The sequence below is a fragment of the Prunus persica genome, chromosome G7, assembly GCF_000346465.2.
Source record: "Prunus persica cultivar Lovell chromosome G7, Prunus_persica_NCBIv2, whole genome shotgun sequence".
Lineage (NCBI taxonomy): Eukaryota > Viridiplantae > Streptophyta > Magnoliopsida > Rosales > Rosaceae > Prunus > Prunus persica.
The window spans coordinates 14,223,229-14,237,437 of NC_034015.1; the positions used below are offsets into that span (position 1 = coordinate 14,223,229).

At 39.1% G+C, this 14,209-nt stretch overlaps 2 protein-coding genes across 2 annotated transcripts; both read right to left on the reverse strand.

Moving 5' to 3' along the window:
* Positions 1,866-4,116, reverse strand: LOC109950401 (angiopoietin-1 receptor-like). The gene is given in 6 exon segments (XM_020568992.1): positions 1,866-2,319; positions 3,008-3,202; positions 3,300-3,394; positions 3,629-3,715; positions 3,718-3,762; positions 3,808-4,116. Coding segments are annotated over 5 exon segments (645 nt in total). The 3' UTR covers positions 1,866-2,319; positions 3,008-3,093.
* On the reverse strand, positions 9,418-13,216 carry LOC18770886 (O-acyltransferase WSD1). Its single transcript, XM_007203385.2, has 5 exons — positions 12,990-13,216; positions 12,035-12,586; positions 10,399-10,746; positions 10,102-10,239; positions 9,418-9,747 (listed from the first exon to the last, which is right to left on the reverse strand). The coding sequence occupies exons 1-5, from the start codon at positions 13,179-13,181 to the stop codon at positions 9,589-9,591; spliced, it is 1,389 nt and encodes a 462-aa protein (XP_007203447.1). The 5' UTR covers positions 13,182-13,216; the 3' UTR covers positions 9,418-9,588.

Consider the following 14,209-nt stretch of genomic DNA (forward strand, 5'->3'; position numbering starts at 1 on the left):
TCATGTGTGGAAGGATTTATTTACAATAAAGAAAGAGGGTTACATGTTTAGCCTGCAAACAGGGACGGACCTAGGAATATGAAGTCGTAGGGTCATAGTGTAAAAGTTCAATTTCTTTTTTAAAGATTAAAGCTTGGTGGGGAGAGGGTTAAATGTTCGTTGGTGGATGGAGATTGGGGATTTAGGTTCAGGAAATGGGGGTTTTGGAGTTTTGAGAAGGGTCTGTTCTGTTTGGTCGAAAAGAAGGGTATGTTTCAACTACAATCTGTTCTAATTTTTTTTTGGAAGACTTGGACCAAAACAACGTCGTTTTGGTCAGGTCTTTTAAAAAAAATTCGTTGTTGCTGGTCCAAAACGACGCCGTTTTGGTGCTAGCGCATTTAAAAAAAATTTCGCTGGATTCAAAACGACGCCGTTTTGGATCCAGCGCCTTTTAAAAAAAATTCGCTGGGCTGGTCCAAAACGACGCTGTTTTGGCCAGTCGGGTTTTTAAAAAAAAAATAGAAGCTGACCCAAAACGACACCGTTTTGGTCAGCTTCTTTTATAAAAACAAAACTGAACCCATGTTCAGCTTCTTCTTCCTCAGATTTGCAGCTCCTCCTTCAGCCATTCATGGGGTCACACATAGGTTCAAAAGGATCTTCTACCTTACATTCATGGAGTCCATAGGGTCGTTTGACCCCATTAACCCCACTGTGAGTCCGTCCATGCCTGCAAATATGGTTGAAAAGTAGAATATCGACACAACAATTCTTTTCCTTATGTAGTTCAATATGTAGTTCAGCTATTCAATCAATAATAAGCTTGGTGTTGACTCTTGCTCACTTGCCCACTTACGTACGTCAAAAAAGGTAGGCTGTCTTTAGTTATGATCCACAATTATATGTTGCTCTTGTGGAGCTCTGCCCACTCCATGTTCAAATGTGGTTCAGAGCGTCCTATCTCAAAGTATCTTGAAAGCTCATAATTAGCTTACAATTTAGGCTTAATTGCTACAGTGCACTTTAAAACATTAGTCAAATCTCAATTTACCTCCTTAAAGTTAAAGTAACTTACTTCGCCCTATTGACCAAAGTTTGATGTTTCACATTATCCCATACCGTCGATTCTATCCAAAAGTCTATTAAGTTTGATGACGTGACAAGGATATTTTAGTAATTTTTTGCACCTAGATCATTTACTCCAATTTGAATGGGTACTTTGCATTATCTGGTGTTTTTTTTGTTTTTGTTTTTGTTTTTTTAAGGATTCTCTGGTTTTATTGATGTTCACCACCCAACTAGTCACCTCTTCGAAAATGACCACGAAATACTAATCACATGCATGCCTGCCGACTAGACAAGTTCATTTTGTTCAAAATCCAACGACCAGAAACAGAGGTCCAAAATTTTAATATCTTTTTTTTTTTGGTCAAAATAATTTTATAATATTTCAAATATATCACAGAATCTGTTGAGCAAGCTTTCTTAGGACATTCTTCAATAAGTATTTAAGTTGAGAATTGATTACATGCTTCTAATTTTGACCGTTAAATTACATCTAAAAGACTACCAACACATTTAATAAATGCAATCCAACATCCAAAATTAGAAATATAAATCAATCCTCCACTTAAAAATACTTATTGAAGAATCTCCCCACATTCTTAGTAAGAAACTTCTTACTCTACCTGCCCACTCAAGGGAGTCACATGTCTATAATATAATATTCAACATTTCGTTGAAAAATTGCTAATAGTCGTGTAAAGTCTGCATTCTATAATATTAGGATTTGATCGGAAAAACTTTTTGGGGCTGCTTCAAGCAAAGCAAAACGAATAAAAGCACATGGCTCAATAATTCCTATTATAAATTACAAGTAAAAATTTGCTGCAAACTACTTTAAGTAGATAATTTCTCTGCTTATTATAATCTGCAACATGCTGCAAACTAGTTGAAAAAAATGATCACAAGACAATGCGTCCATGATCAATCAGACCGTTGTAGAGATGCTAAAAGAGTATGTATTAGCTTTCTACTTTTGTTTTCTCCATTGCACTTGGGGAGCAAAAATAGAAACCTGCTAAACTGAGTGACTAACCTTCACAATTTATACAAAGTCATTACATGTTGAAAGACAACGTCAAGTTGTGTACCATGATGGGAAAGCTGCTACCTGATTCTAGTCGCACTCTTTTACATACAAAAATTATGAATAGAAATGATACAACTTTCCCAAGATGGCGTGACAGGACAGTTTTTCGGTGGACTTCTATGTGTAAGAAGTGATGGCGATAAAGAATACTGAATTGGAGATTAGAACAGAACTGTACAATGGTTCTGCAGCCAGAGAACAAGCATCAGAAATTTACACATACAAGTTTAATATACAGGAAATTGACCAAGCAAAAGAAATAAAAAAATTATTTGAAGTAAACAACACTCAAGCGTGCGGATAGCACATGCACTCGGGGTAAATAGAAAGTTTTATTGCAAGCCCTCGAAACCCAAATTTGAACGGTATTTTATCCACAGCTACCAGAAGCTGTTAAATGAGAGTGCATGTGCACGCGCAGTTAAATGACAGTCTAACAGGTTTGTATCCACAAACTACTAGAGGAAGATGTTACGTGATGTTCTGATTAGTGAGGTCACAGTACCAGCAGGCTACACACGACTGTTAAAGGAAGCATGAAGTTGCATGCTGTTCCAATTAGCACACAAAAAAGAGGCAACAGTCCGCACAGGCTGCATGCACATGATGATTACAGAAAGCATGGAGTTACATGCTATACTGATCAACTAGCATATAAAGAAAGAGACAACAGGATTCCATGCACACCGCATGAAGTTACATGCTGTTGGATTAGGTTAAACTTGAATTGCATACAGGTTGAAATTGTGTGGCTGTATAAAGATCCCACGCTTCACTATTTCTATACCAATCTTAAGATACCTATGTCATTACTAGTCCAAGAATAGGGCACTACTCAATTTTGGGAAACTGAAATGGAAATTTTAGGCATACCCGAGACTATGAACAGCATGCATGCCTGCCAGACATCACTTCTCAAAAGAATGCTGTATTATGTGCATGAATAAGCATTCGCCCATTCAGCTGAGTAATGGCACGCCTGGACGACTAGGTTGAGTCGCCGGAGGTTTAATCAACGGCATCAAAGATTCCATGATACTAGCAAATGAAGGTCGTTTCCAGGGCTCACTGCAGTATGACCATTGTTATTAAAGAAAAGTATTGAAAGGGGAGATTCGCATACAGACGTTAATCTAATATATGAAAATTAGAATCTCAAACTCACTTGGCCCAGCAAGCCTCAATGATCGAAGCCACTTGAGGATTCAAATCACGTGGAATCTCAAGCCTTTTGTTCTTAAAACCAACAGCTGCCACAACCTACACAACATATAAAAGAAACACTATGTATCATCATGATGTATGAGCTCATGTAAAAGTATACAACATACACATTTCAGTAAAATTCTCAACTGAAGGAGAAACTGTAAAGAATAATGTAAAACATTTTCATAGTTACATTCCCCGTTCTAATCTATAATATAAGAGCATAACACAGATTATATGTATGGATGTACACTTCCATCATTCAACTTATTAACATGAAAAACAAACCTGTGCTGGATTTAAATTACCCCACAGCTGATGCAGTGTAGCTAGTTCCCACAATATTACACCAAAACTGTAAACATCTGACTTCTCTCATTTGACGGTTCATCACGCAGGCCTTCCAGTGCCATCCATTCCGGCTAATAATTTTCAATTTTCAATTGTCATGAACATGTATAGCACACCTTCTTGGGCAATTTTTCCTCCTTCTTGGGCACCATGATGCAAGGTTGGGCATTCCCTTCCTTTGGAATTTCTTGAGCCACCTCAATTTCTTTGGCCCCTTCCATTTGGACCATGGACTCAACCTCATCGAACACATCTCCGTCCATAAAATTAGGTTGATTCGGCCGAGCTTCGAAAAATAGTGGGAGTGTAACAACCATGGCATTTACCTCGTCAAAGTCTCCAAACTTTACTTTGACCTTGCCCACTTTTAGTTCATTCTCAAACTTGGCCATCTCTTCATTGCGTTCTTTCTCTAAGTGTTCCATAGCTTCCTCCGAAAAATCCTCTAAGTACTCGTCATCAACTTACTCATCATCATCCTCATAGATCTCTTCGTCTTCAGCTGCCGAACCTTCGAGATTTTCTAATGGCTCTTTAGCTTCTTCCTCGGTCGTGTGCTCGGCCTCTTTCTCTACCACATTGGCTTTGGCGTCGACCATGACTTGGTCTTCTTCTGTCCTAGGCTCGCTTAATATCTTATGGGGCTCATCCCCAGCTTCTTGGACCATGTTTTGGTCATTTTCCTCTTTCTTCTCAACCTTGGTGGGCTGAGCTACTTTGGTCACGGCCGGGGCTTTGGTGACCGGAGGCTTGACTTTCGGTGGAGCCACTCTTGCCTTTTCAACCTTCAAAGGTTTACCTCTTCTCTTCTTGGCCGACTCACTAACTTCAACTTTGGAGTTATTTGCCTTAAAAGCCCCAGTCAAATAGGCCTCAAACTTCGAGATTGGCTTTTCTGGGGCTGTTACCACGACTTGACCATTCACCCATTCTCGATCTATTTTCATCTCTTCGGCCACGGCTGCCTCCAAGGAAGCGACGGCATCGGCATTGGCCAACTACAACTCCTCCAATCAAAGAATTTCTCAAAGCTCGACCAATCGGTCAAGTTGAGCTTGCCTTTTGTCTGCCCATTCTAACTCCACCTTGCAAGTGGTGGCATATTGCCTTTAAGCCCTTCTCGTTTGAGTCTTGCTCGGGGGTACCGATGGGAGTTTTGGACATCTGCTTCCATACCACTGGCCCGCCTTTGTGTTCGGCACCTTGACAGTTGGGACACCACTACCGTCCTCGGGGCGGGGTCTTGACACATAGGCCACATCTCAGCTTTTGCCTTCTCCCACCAAAATCCACATGCTTCAATTTTGACTTGAGTTTGGCGAATCAATGTCTTCATACTTTAGAGGGGTAGGTTGATTTCTCCTATTCGGCTGATATCTCGGCCTCTCGTATCTATCTTGGTACTCATGCAATGGCCGTTTGTTCAGCCTCACTTCCATCCCGCCCCTTGGGCTATGTGGGCTGTAATTCTCGGCCGGACTTGTTATCATACTCCTCCCAAAGCTCCTAGATCTGCCCACTTGGACTTGATCCTTGGTTTCCTCCTTAAGCAGCCCCTTAATAAGTTTCTTGGTTGGCTCATTGGGCTTTGGCGGAACCATTTCGAGAGTCACCTCACATTGGCATCGATTACATAGCACAATGGCCTTTTGAGGCTCTTCCTTAGTCGAAACTTTCATCTCAAGAACCTTGGCCATCTCCGAATACATTTTGGCCTTGCCATTTGGCTTAGGGTCCCCCGGAATCTCCCTTGCCCTTATTTATGCCGCAGCTTTTGCTGAGCCACCCAAGTCCAACCTTGGTCTAGGTTGGTCTGGCCTTGGGAAGTTAGCGTTTACTATGTTGACTTGAGCATTTGGGAAAGGATTCTGGTCGACGCCCATTGTAGCTTTCTCAGGAAATTTCAAAATCTTCCGATTGATGAGATCCTACACAGCATTCCGAAAAATCAAACAATTGTTAGTCGTATGTGATCACACATTGCGAAACTTGCAATAAGTTTTATTTCTAAGTTCATTAGCCGACGGAATATCATGATCATTAGACAATTTTATGATCTTTTCTTCCAAAAGTTGGTCAAAAGTTTGTTCGGCTTTAGAAATATCAAACATGTAGGATTTTGTCACAACCGCCTTTTAGGAGGTTCCACTAAACTTGAACATTTGGGCCGTGCTCGGCCTTTGATCCTTAGAGGCTTTAGACAAAGCCTTGGACATATATGGCCCTTTGGCCACAATCTCGGCCAAGTTTACCCCGGTCGACTCTTCTTCCTCTTCTAGGTAAATCTCATCACCTATTTCTTCTGAATCTATATCTTCAATGTCCACCGCGTGGACCGCCGTAGTCCTAGACAAGGAAGGTTTGGTTGAATCCCTATAAAATATCGGGCGAGGTGCCGGCCGCCCTTTTTGTTGCTCCTTCTTTAGAGGAGCTTCGTATCAGTCCACCCGAAGTAAGAAATCATAAATGTCGCGGAACTCAATCCCTTCAAATTTCTTTCGGAGGTCAAGCAATAAACCTCCTTGGGCCAATTTTGCAAACTCGTGCTCCGGTATATTGACTGTGCACCTAGCCCTTACTTTTCTAAATCGCCCCAAGTATTCTTGGATCGACTCACTTGGCTTTTGGCATATCTTCGCCAAGTCGGCCATGGAGACTTTCGGCTCCGATCGATAGAATTGCTTGTGGAAGACTTGCACCATAACTTGCCAATTCGGGACGGAGTTCTGCGAAAGCTTAACATACCATGAGAAAGCTGCCCCCGTAAGGGTGCTAGGAAATATCCTTATTTTTAAGGCATCGCTGTGCCCAATCTCCTCACATTGGGCCGTGAATTGGCCAATGTGTTCAATGATTGATTGGAGCCTATCTCCCGAAAATAGTGCAAAATTCGGAACCTTGAAACCCCTCGAAAATTCCTCTAGATCAAAGTGCTCCGGATATGGCCTCCGATAAACCGGCCCACCAATCCTCATAGCATGGGGCACCATATCTAGAATCATTTGCTCGATCGCACCTCGGTCGATTGCTTGATTCCCTAGCAACAGGTTATTAGCATTCCCGCCGGGATTATTCCAACCACCGACTTCGGCAAATTGGTTGATATGAGGCCCGGCAAAATTGGCTCCAGCCCCTTGGTGAGCTTGTGGACGGAATTGATTATATGGCGGAAAAACTTGGAATTGGTTGACCCCTGCATATGGGTTGTTGCCCATCAGCGGAACATTAACCACTGGGTTGGGTTGCCCCCAGCTGGTGGATTAGGTTGGGGCGGATTTACTCCAAAGACATTTGGTTGGGCCTCCACTTGAGGCCCGGCCACTGGTACTTCATTAGGTGTCCATTGGTCCCCATTTTGGCCATTTTGTTGACCTAACCATCGATCAAACCTCTCATTGATTTGAGCATTTTGAGTGGCCATCATCTGTGCCATTGTCTCCATGACACGCATGAGTTGTTGGAGTTCCAATGAAGTGGCTGGATTCTGCCTCAAGATTGGTCCTCCGACGACTTCTGTAATATCTTCGACTAACACTTGGTCGTGGCCAACAGTCGTAGCTCGGGCGGGGCCATTTTTCTCTTGTTGAGCGGTCAGAGTATTTAGTGGGTGAGTATTCGTAAGGAGTGAACCAGCCATGCTTGTCTCTGATTCCGGCCGAAGTCTAGATTCTTCAAATTCTTGATCTCTTCTAGGATTCCTCTTAGTGTTTATGACCATACAAAACCTAGTGGTCCCACCGAGCGTGTCAAATTATGTTTCCCTCTTTTCGGCCGAGGTGGCCGATGGAAGGAACTTTTGGTCCTTTTTCTTTTGAGTGTGGGGATTGCCACCACCAATCCCCGAATTTGGGCTTGAATGGAATGTGAGTAGATGGATATATTGCGTCCGAGACCTAACTTTAATCAAACTATTGTTCGGCCGAGCAAGGAACCTCATCACGGCCTAGGTTCTTTCACTACCTCAGGGTCAATGCATTATGTGAGCGACCAAATAATGTGGAGTGGGTGGAGATGAAGATTGAAGGTGAAACGTAATGAAACGAAGTACAAGTGTGTAAAGTAAAGGTGCTTAAACTTAAATATAATTTAAAGACAAATGTGTAAAGTAAAGTGCGAAAAATAAATAACGTAAAGATGAGAATTAAAGCAGGAACGAAATAAAAGCGATAAGAACGATAGGAACGATAAAATAAACAAACTTGAAATTAAACTTAAGTGAAGTGCAATAATAATGAAATGTAAAGGAATCAAAATAAACCTGAATTTAAATGACAAGAAATATAAATCGAACAAGAATTTAAATGACAAGGAAAATATAAACTTACACTAGAAAAAGGAAAAACTCACTACACTAGGTGCTTGAAAAATAAAATCCTAAGTCTAGGAAAAGAAAAGTGCGAGATGAAAGATAAGTTTGTTTGTCTGATGTTGTGTGTATGATGTCTTCGTCGAGCAAGGTTTATATAGGGCACTCGTCAGCCCATGGGCTGGCCATTGAATGGCCAAAGGTCAACTCTTTTAAAACTTCTTTCCTTCCAAGGCCTCCCTAAATCCGTAGGATTGCATTGATGGAAATATTCTGACATGCTTGATTCTTGCTTGCTTTGGAACATTCGGAGTCATTCTTTGATTTCCTTCCTTGTGAGGCCTTTGTCACGTGCATATAATCCTTCGAAAATCTTGGGCTTGAAATTGGTGGATTAGAACTTCAATCTTTGGAATGGCATGATGATGCCCATCATAATTTTCAAACTCGTGAAGCTCTAAAATTGGTCTGCCGAGAAACCTAATTCAAACTTTATATTCCTTCATATATATATATATATATATATATATATATATATATAGGGCAATGAGGTTTCATAAAGAGCCCAGCCATCAGCCGCACTCATTTGATTTCATTTGCCCATATATGCATATATTAATACATCAGTCTTGATCTCTTGGACTACAGGGGTCCAAGAGATTTGTGGTCACTCACCGTTGGATGTAAATTCAACGGTTCACTCACTCTTGCACTCTTTTAAGAAACATTTTTAAACCATTGGATTAATATCCAACGGTAGGTGACCACAATCTCTTGGACTCTTGTGGTCCAAGAGATCGGGACTGATTAATACATATATATATTTGATTCCAGCCATAGCATTATATTATATTAATATAATATAATATGTATGTATATACAATAAGTCAATCAAGCCTCCAACTCAAAAACCCTTTTAGCCCGATTTACAAAGAAACCAAGTACTCCAGCCGCCATTCTCCAAAACTGTTTGCTCAAAACTAAAAAATGGGGCCGCAACTTCTAACAAGACTCGGCCGCAACTCCTAGCAAAACTCGGCCGCATCTCCTTGGGCAACAAAAATCCGGCTCCATTCCGAGCCCGGCCATAATTTTCCAGATCTGCCCAGCCACTTTCGAGTCTCACTACAAATGCAGCCCGGCCAGCTTGGCTCCTTAAAATGTTAATGACCTTCTCAATTACAGTGACCTATTTCAGTAAAATAAGTATGAAAGTAACTAGAGTGGATTGGATTCTCACAAGCAAATTCGTCATTTGATCCAATTATATAGGCTTTGAAAATTAGGAATCTAATTCAATCCTTTAAATCATTGAAACTGATTTAAATTAGATTGAATTAGATCGATTAATTTGAATGGATTAAATTGGATTGCATCTTTCACACCCCTAAGCAAAAATGAAGAAAATGGGCGCAACAAATACTCTAGAAAAACTGCATGCATTTGAGTTATTCCACGATTTAGCACCTCATCACCTAAACAAAAATATTCAAAGAACAAATTTGCACTTTAACAACAATGCTGGAAAATAAAGCCTTTTTATTTAAAATAGTGGTGGAACTTGGACATGTGCAGCATGCCAGCCAGCATCTTAAATGTTAAGCGACATATGTTTGTGCGAGTCGTTGAGTATCATTTGCAAGGCATTTTCCATGCACGACTTCAACTTTTGTGGATCTATGACGCCTTTTTCCATATTGAAGGCGACCCTCACTTTCCCCATGTAACTTACAATGGTTATTTCAAAGCTCTGCAGAACCATCCATGTAAGGAATGTTACATTAGTTCTAAATTTCGTAATGGAAAAAATTAATAATACAAATTAAACTTGAAAAGTACAAAAGAAGGTTCATTAATTCTTAATATTTTTTTTTTAGTGTTGAACCATTTATAGTAATTTTTATTTATTTATACAAACGATTGGAAGAGTGGTGGTTTGCACAAATATTTGATGGGTGTCTGGGGAATTCGAACGTCTGCCTATATAGGTGGAAGTGAAAGAACTTAACCAATTGAGCTAAATTTTTACTGACTAAATAGGAGGGAACTTATGTTCTCTAAGAGTTAAATTTTTACGCAAGATTCATAACAATCTGTGACATACCAGAGGTCCACCACCGACCACAAAGTATAAACCTTTTATTGGATGATTAGCCAAAGACATTTGTTCCACAGGTCCAATCAAATTTGAGATTAGCATGCTCGAGTTTTTCAATGTGCGATGAATGTATTTCCCGCATGCCTGCAAAAAATTAGCAATATGTTACCACTACTAAATAATAAAAATTTCTAAGTTTAAGCTCTGAAGGAAATTGAGCAGGTTCAAATTAATCAGGTCGTGTCGTGCCAGCATAGTGACTAAAGGATTTCATAGTGTAGTCTTCACTTTAAATTTACTAACCTCATGGCCTCCAAATTTGTGCACAATCTCCAGTAGCCTACTATTGAAATAAGCAGCGAAAGAGTTTCTCTTTCTCTTTATTGTTTTGCATGCGTTCCAGATAAAGTCCAGCGCATTTGAGAGTTCAGTTAACTTGGGTATGGGTACATGCATGAATGTAAACCGATTTCCCCATGGCGCCTTGCTGTTGGGTTTGATCATCTCCTCGATTGGCAAATAATCCCCCATGATCCTTGTGTTGAGCAACACCATTGCTGTACAATCTGCTTTGCTTGAACTTTGGTTCATCTCTTGCATGTACAGTCGAGTTCCGAAGAAGATCATCCCGGTCAGAACATCATTTACAGTCTGTAATAGTAAGTGAAAAGGTAAATTACATTGTATATAATGAACAAATAAGTAGATTTAGTTTGATATCAAGACACAACAATCATGTTTTAAAGGTAATACGTACTGCTCCAAAACGTCAACTATGGACACAACGAGCCACTAAAATACGCTCTAGTATTGTACTATCTAGATGAGTATTCAGGAGTGAAAAAAACCGACTTGAGAATTGCATGTGGACTACCGTATTTATTGATCCATTTCTCAAATTACGTGACTTATTTTGAAGATGCAAAAAATGCATAATTTCTTTATTTCTTAAATGACTTCTCACTCAAACAATACTTTATTTCCCACTTCAATAGTCACAGCTTTTCCAACTTTATAATGATGCTTTTATTTCCTAATTAGAATGTAATGTCCTAGGTTTATTCAATTTGTCACCTTAAAGAAAAATTTAAGAGAAATGTCACTTTAATGTTTCAAAATTCACGATTTTTCATCTAACTTTAACACCATCTAATTTTTCATACATTTTAAATGTATTTTAGTCTTTCCATTTTCAAGGGTATTTTAAAAATAGAAAAATCATTATAATTTTTTTTTTATCTTTTAAACAATTAAAATTGAAAAAAAAAAAAAATCACCTTCCCCCTCCCCTGCGCCACTAGCAGCTTCAACCAACCCCACTGACTTTGAAATCCATTCCCCCTTCCCTTTTCACAGGCCCTTCCTCTTTCTCTATCTACCATGAAACACCTACCCTTCACACACAAATTTCCTCAGCCCACCCAAATCGAGTCCACCTTTATCTTTATCTTTTTTATTTTTGGTATTTTCCCATTTCCATGCTCAATGAACACCATAAAATTGTTTATACATGCTCAGAGAGAGAGAGAGAGAGAGAGAGAGAGAGAGAGAGAGATACAGAAGAGGGGGGAAGGGGTCCTGTGCGATGTGTTTTGGGGGCAGTGGTGTTGTGTTGGGGGAGAAGGGGAGATGTCAATTTTTCACTTTTTTTTTTCTTGAAAATGGTAAGACTAAAATACCCTTAAAAGTGGATGGAAAACTGAATTGTGTTAAAGTCAGATGACAAATCATGAAATTTTTAAAATGACATTTCTCTTAAATTTTTCTTTAAGATGTCTAGATGACATTTCTACAATAAAAAATTAGAGCGAAATTCACACCTGATCACTCTAAAGTCAGAGCGGGCCGTGCCTTAAGTAAATGAAGTATGAGAGAGAAATATAATTGCATATATATAACATTCCTCAGACAAAATCCGAGTATAGTTGATTCATCTTACCACTCCAAGCTTGTCCTTGATTGATTTGATTTGATCAAGAGAAAATGTCATAGTTGATACAGTTGCTGGCCGAAATTCAATCGCATCATTACCAGACCTGATTGGTGTTACAACATCTCCGTTCATGGTCTTTAAAGTGCCCGACCACAAGTCTGAAATGGTGTTGCAGAAACCTGAGAAAGTTTTAGTCACAAAATTTTCTCTCTTTGATTCGGATCGCTTCCGTGAAGGAAAAGTTAAGGGAAGAGAAGGGTTGTCAGCCCTTTGCAAAGAAGAAATCAGGGCACCCATGAGAGAGTAACCATCTCCAAGCGCGTGGTGTAACTTGAAGATTACATTAGCAGCTGCATTGCTAGTTGGGTAGTTGATAATATGAATTTCCCATAGTGGTTTGCCTTGTGGAAATCTTTCTGTTAATAGCTTTGAAATATAGTCGTCAAAATACTTGTCGTATGATTCAAGCGACAGGCCGGAAGGGAAAGAAGGGGTGTAAACGTGGTCTTCAAGCTTCACTTCCACCCTTTTCCACTGTTTCTTTCCTTTATTTTCAACCTGTTTCCAAATAAACTATTGCTCAAGTTCTCAAATATAGGTCACTATATAATATTGTAATATTATTTATTTAAAATTTAAAATATATATTAATTTTATTCAATAATATATGACAATTATGTATATACGTACATGAATTTTTCCCTACTATTGAAAAGTTTGTAAAAAAATATTTAAGATTACGTGTATTGTATATTTAATTTTTAAAAATAATATATTTTTCTGAATCTTTGAGACATGTACAGAAAGAAGAAGTATTTATAAAAAAATATATATAAAAAAAGTACCTACCTACATGTATAATACAAGTATTATATAAGAGAGAGAGAGAGAGAGAGAGAGAGAGAGAGAGAGAGAGAGAGAGAGAGAGAGAGAGAGAGAGAGAGAGAGAGAGAGAGCATACCATGATAGAGGAGAAACGAGGGCTGACGGGGAGGAAGACGTTCTTAATAAGCAACGGTATTGTTTGAGACTCGGGATCGATTGGAATCTCAAATTCCCAAACAGCAAGAACCGATAGAGATATCACATTGCTACTGAAGTACTGACCATTTGGACTCACTGGCTCTTGTCCTTCCAATTCCTCCAACTCCATTTTACTTGAAATTATACTTTCTTCTAGCACATCGATTAATACGTATTTATAGGAGTGAGTGACTAATAAAAGAAGGGATAGAATAGATAATTTTCCACAAGTCCTTAAAATGGAGGACGTGGCTAAATATTAAACCGAAAAAATGTCCACATCATTTAAACCTTTTTCTTTAAAGGGTTTTTTATTATTATTATCACATAACATGAGGTTAACGAAACTATTAAGTTGTGTCTTTAACCTTTTTTGTATCATTAATGGGTCTCAAGTTAATTTTCGTGCTCAAAAGTAGTTTGTGTCGTCAGGTTTCGTCCAAAAATCTATTAAATAACTGTACTTATAAAAATAAAAAGAAAAAAAAAATTCTTTAGTGATATACTTACGACGTTGTTGTCCTAGGTTTATCTTATAATCAGTGGTTATTATATGGGGATTCAATATTGTGTTAGAGGATCTTAAATATTTTTTCTTTTCAATATTGTGTTAGAGGATCTTAATTAACCATATAGTGTTAGTTATAACGGTAAACTATCATTTTTCACCATGAATTATCACGCAATTCGAACTTCACCGGGGTTCGCAAATGCTTGTGACATGCATGCGTGCTGAACATCATATTCTTGTCCTTCTCCTTGCCTACTCGATTATGCTCTACCTGCTTAGGACCTCTTGAACTGCATGTCAGTGCGTTTGTCCATCCTTCTCTCTTCACTTTGGGATCCAAGGCCAATGTATCGAACCAAGTCAATCTGGTTGATGAGTTGTCCAACCAAATTGTTTTGGTCGTCTACTCTTTGACTTTGAGTCAGCTGGTAAATGAATTTCCACAACTGTCATACCTTGAAGCGTAATTGGGAGAACATTCGCCACAAAATTAGCCCAAATTAGGCTTCAACAACACCCAAGTATTTTTTGGTAGATCACTCATAAATAGTCAATCTTGCAACCATTTTGAGACAATTTTGTCAAAAAAGTCACGTCAAAAAAGGCACGTTAAAGCACTTGGAACCCTTCCCATCGCAATCCCCAGG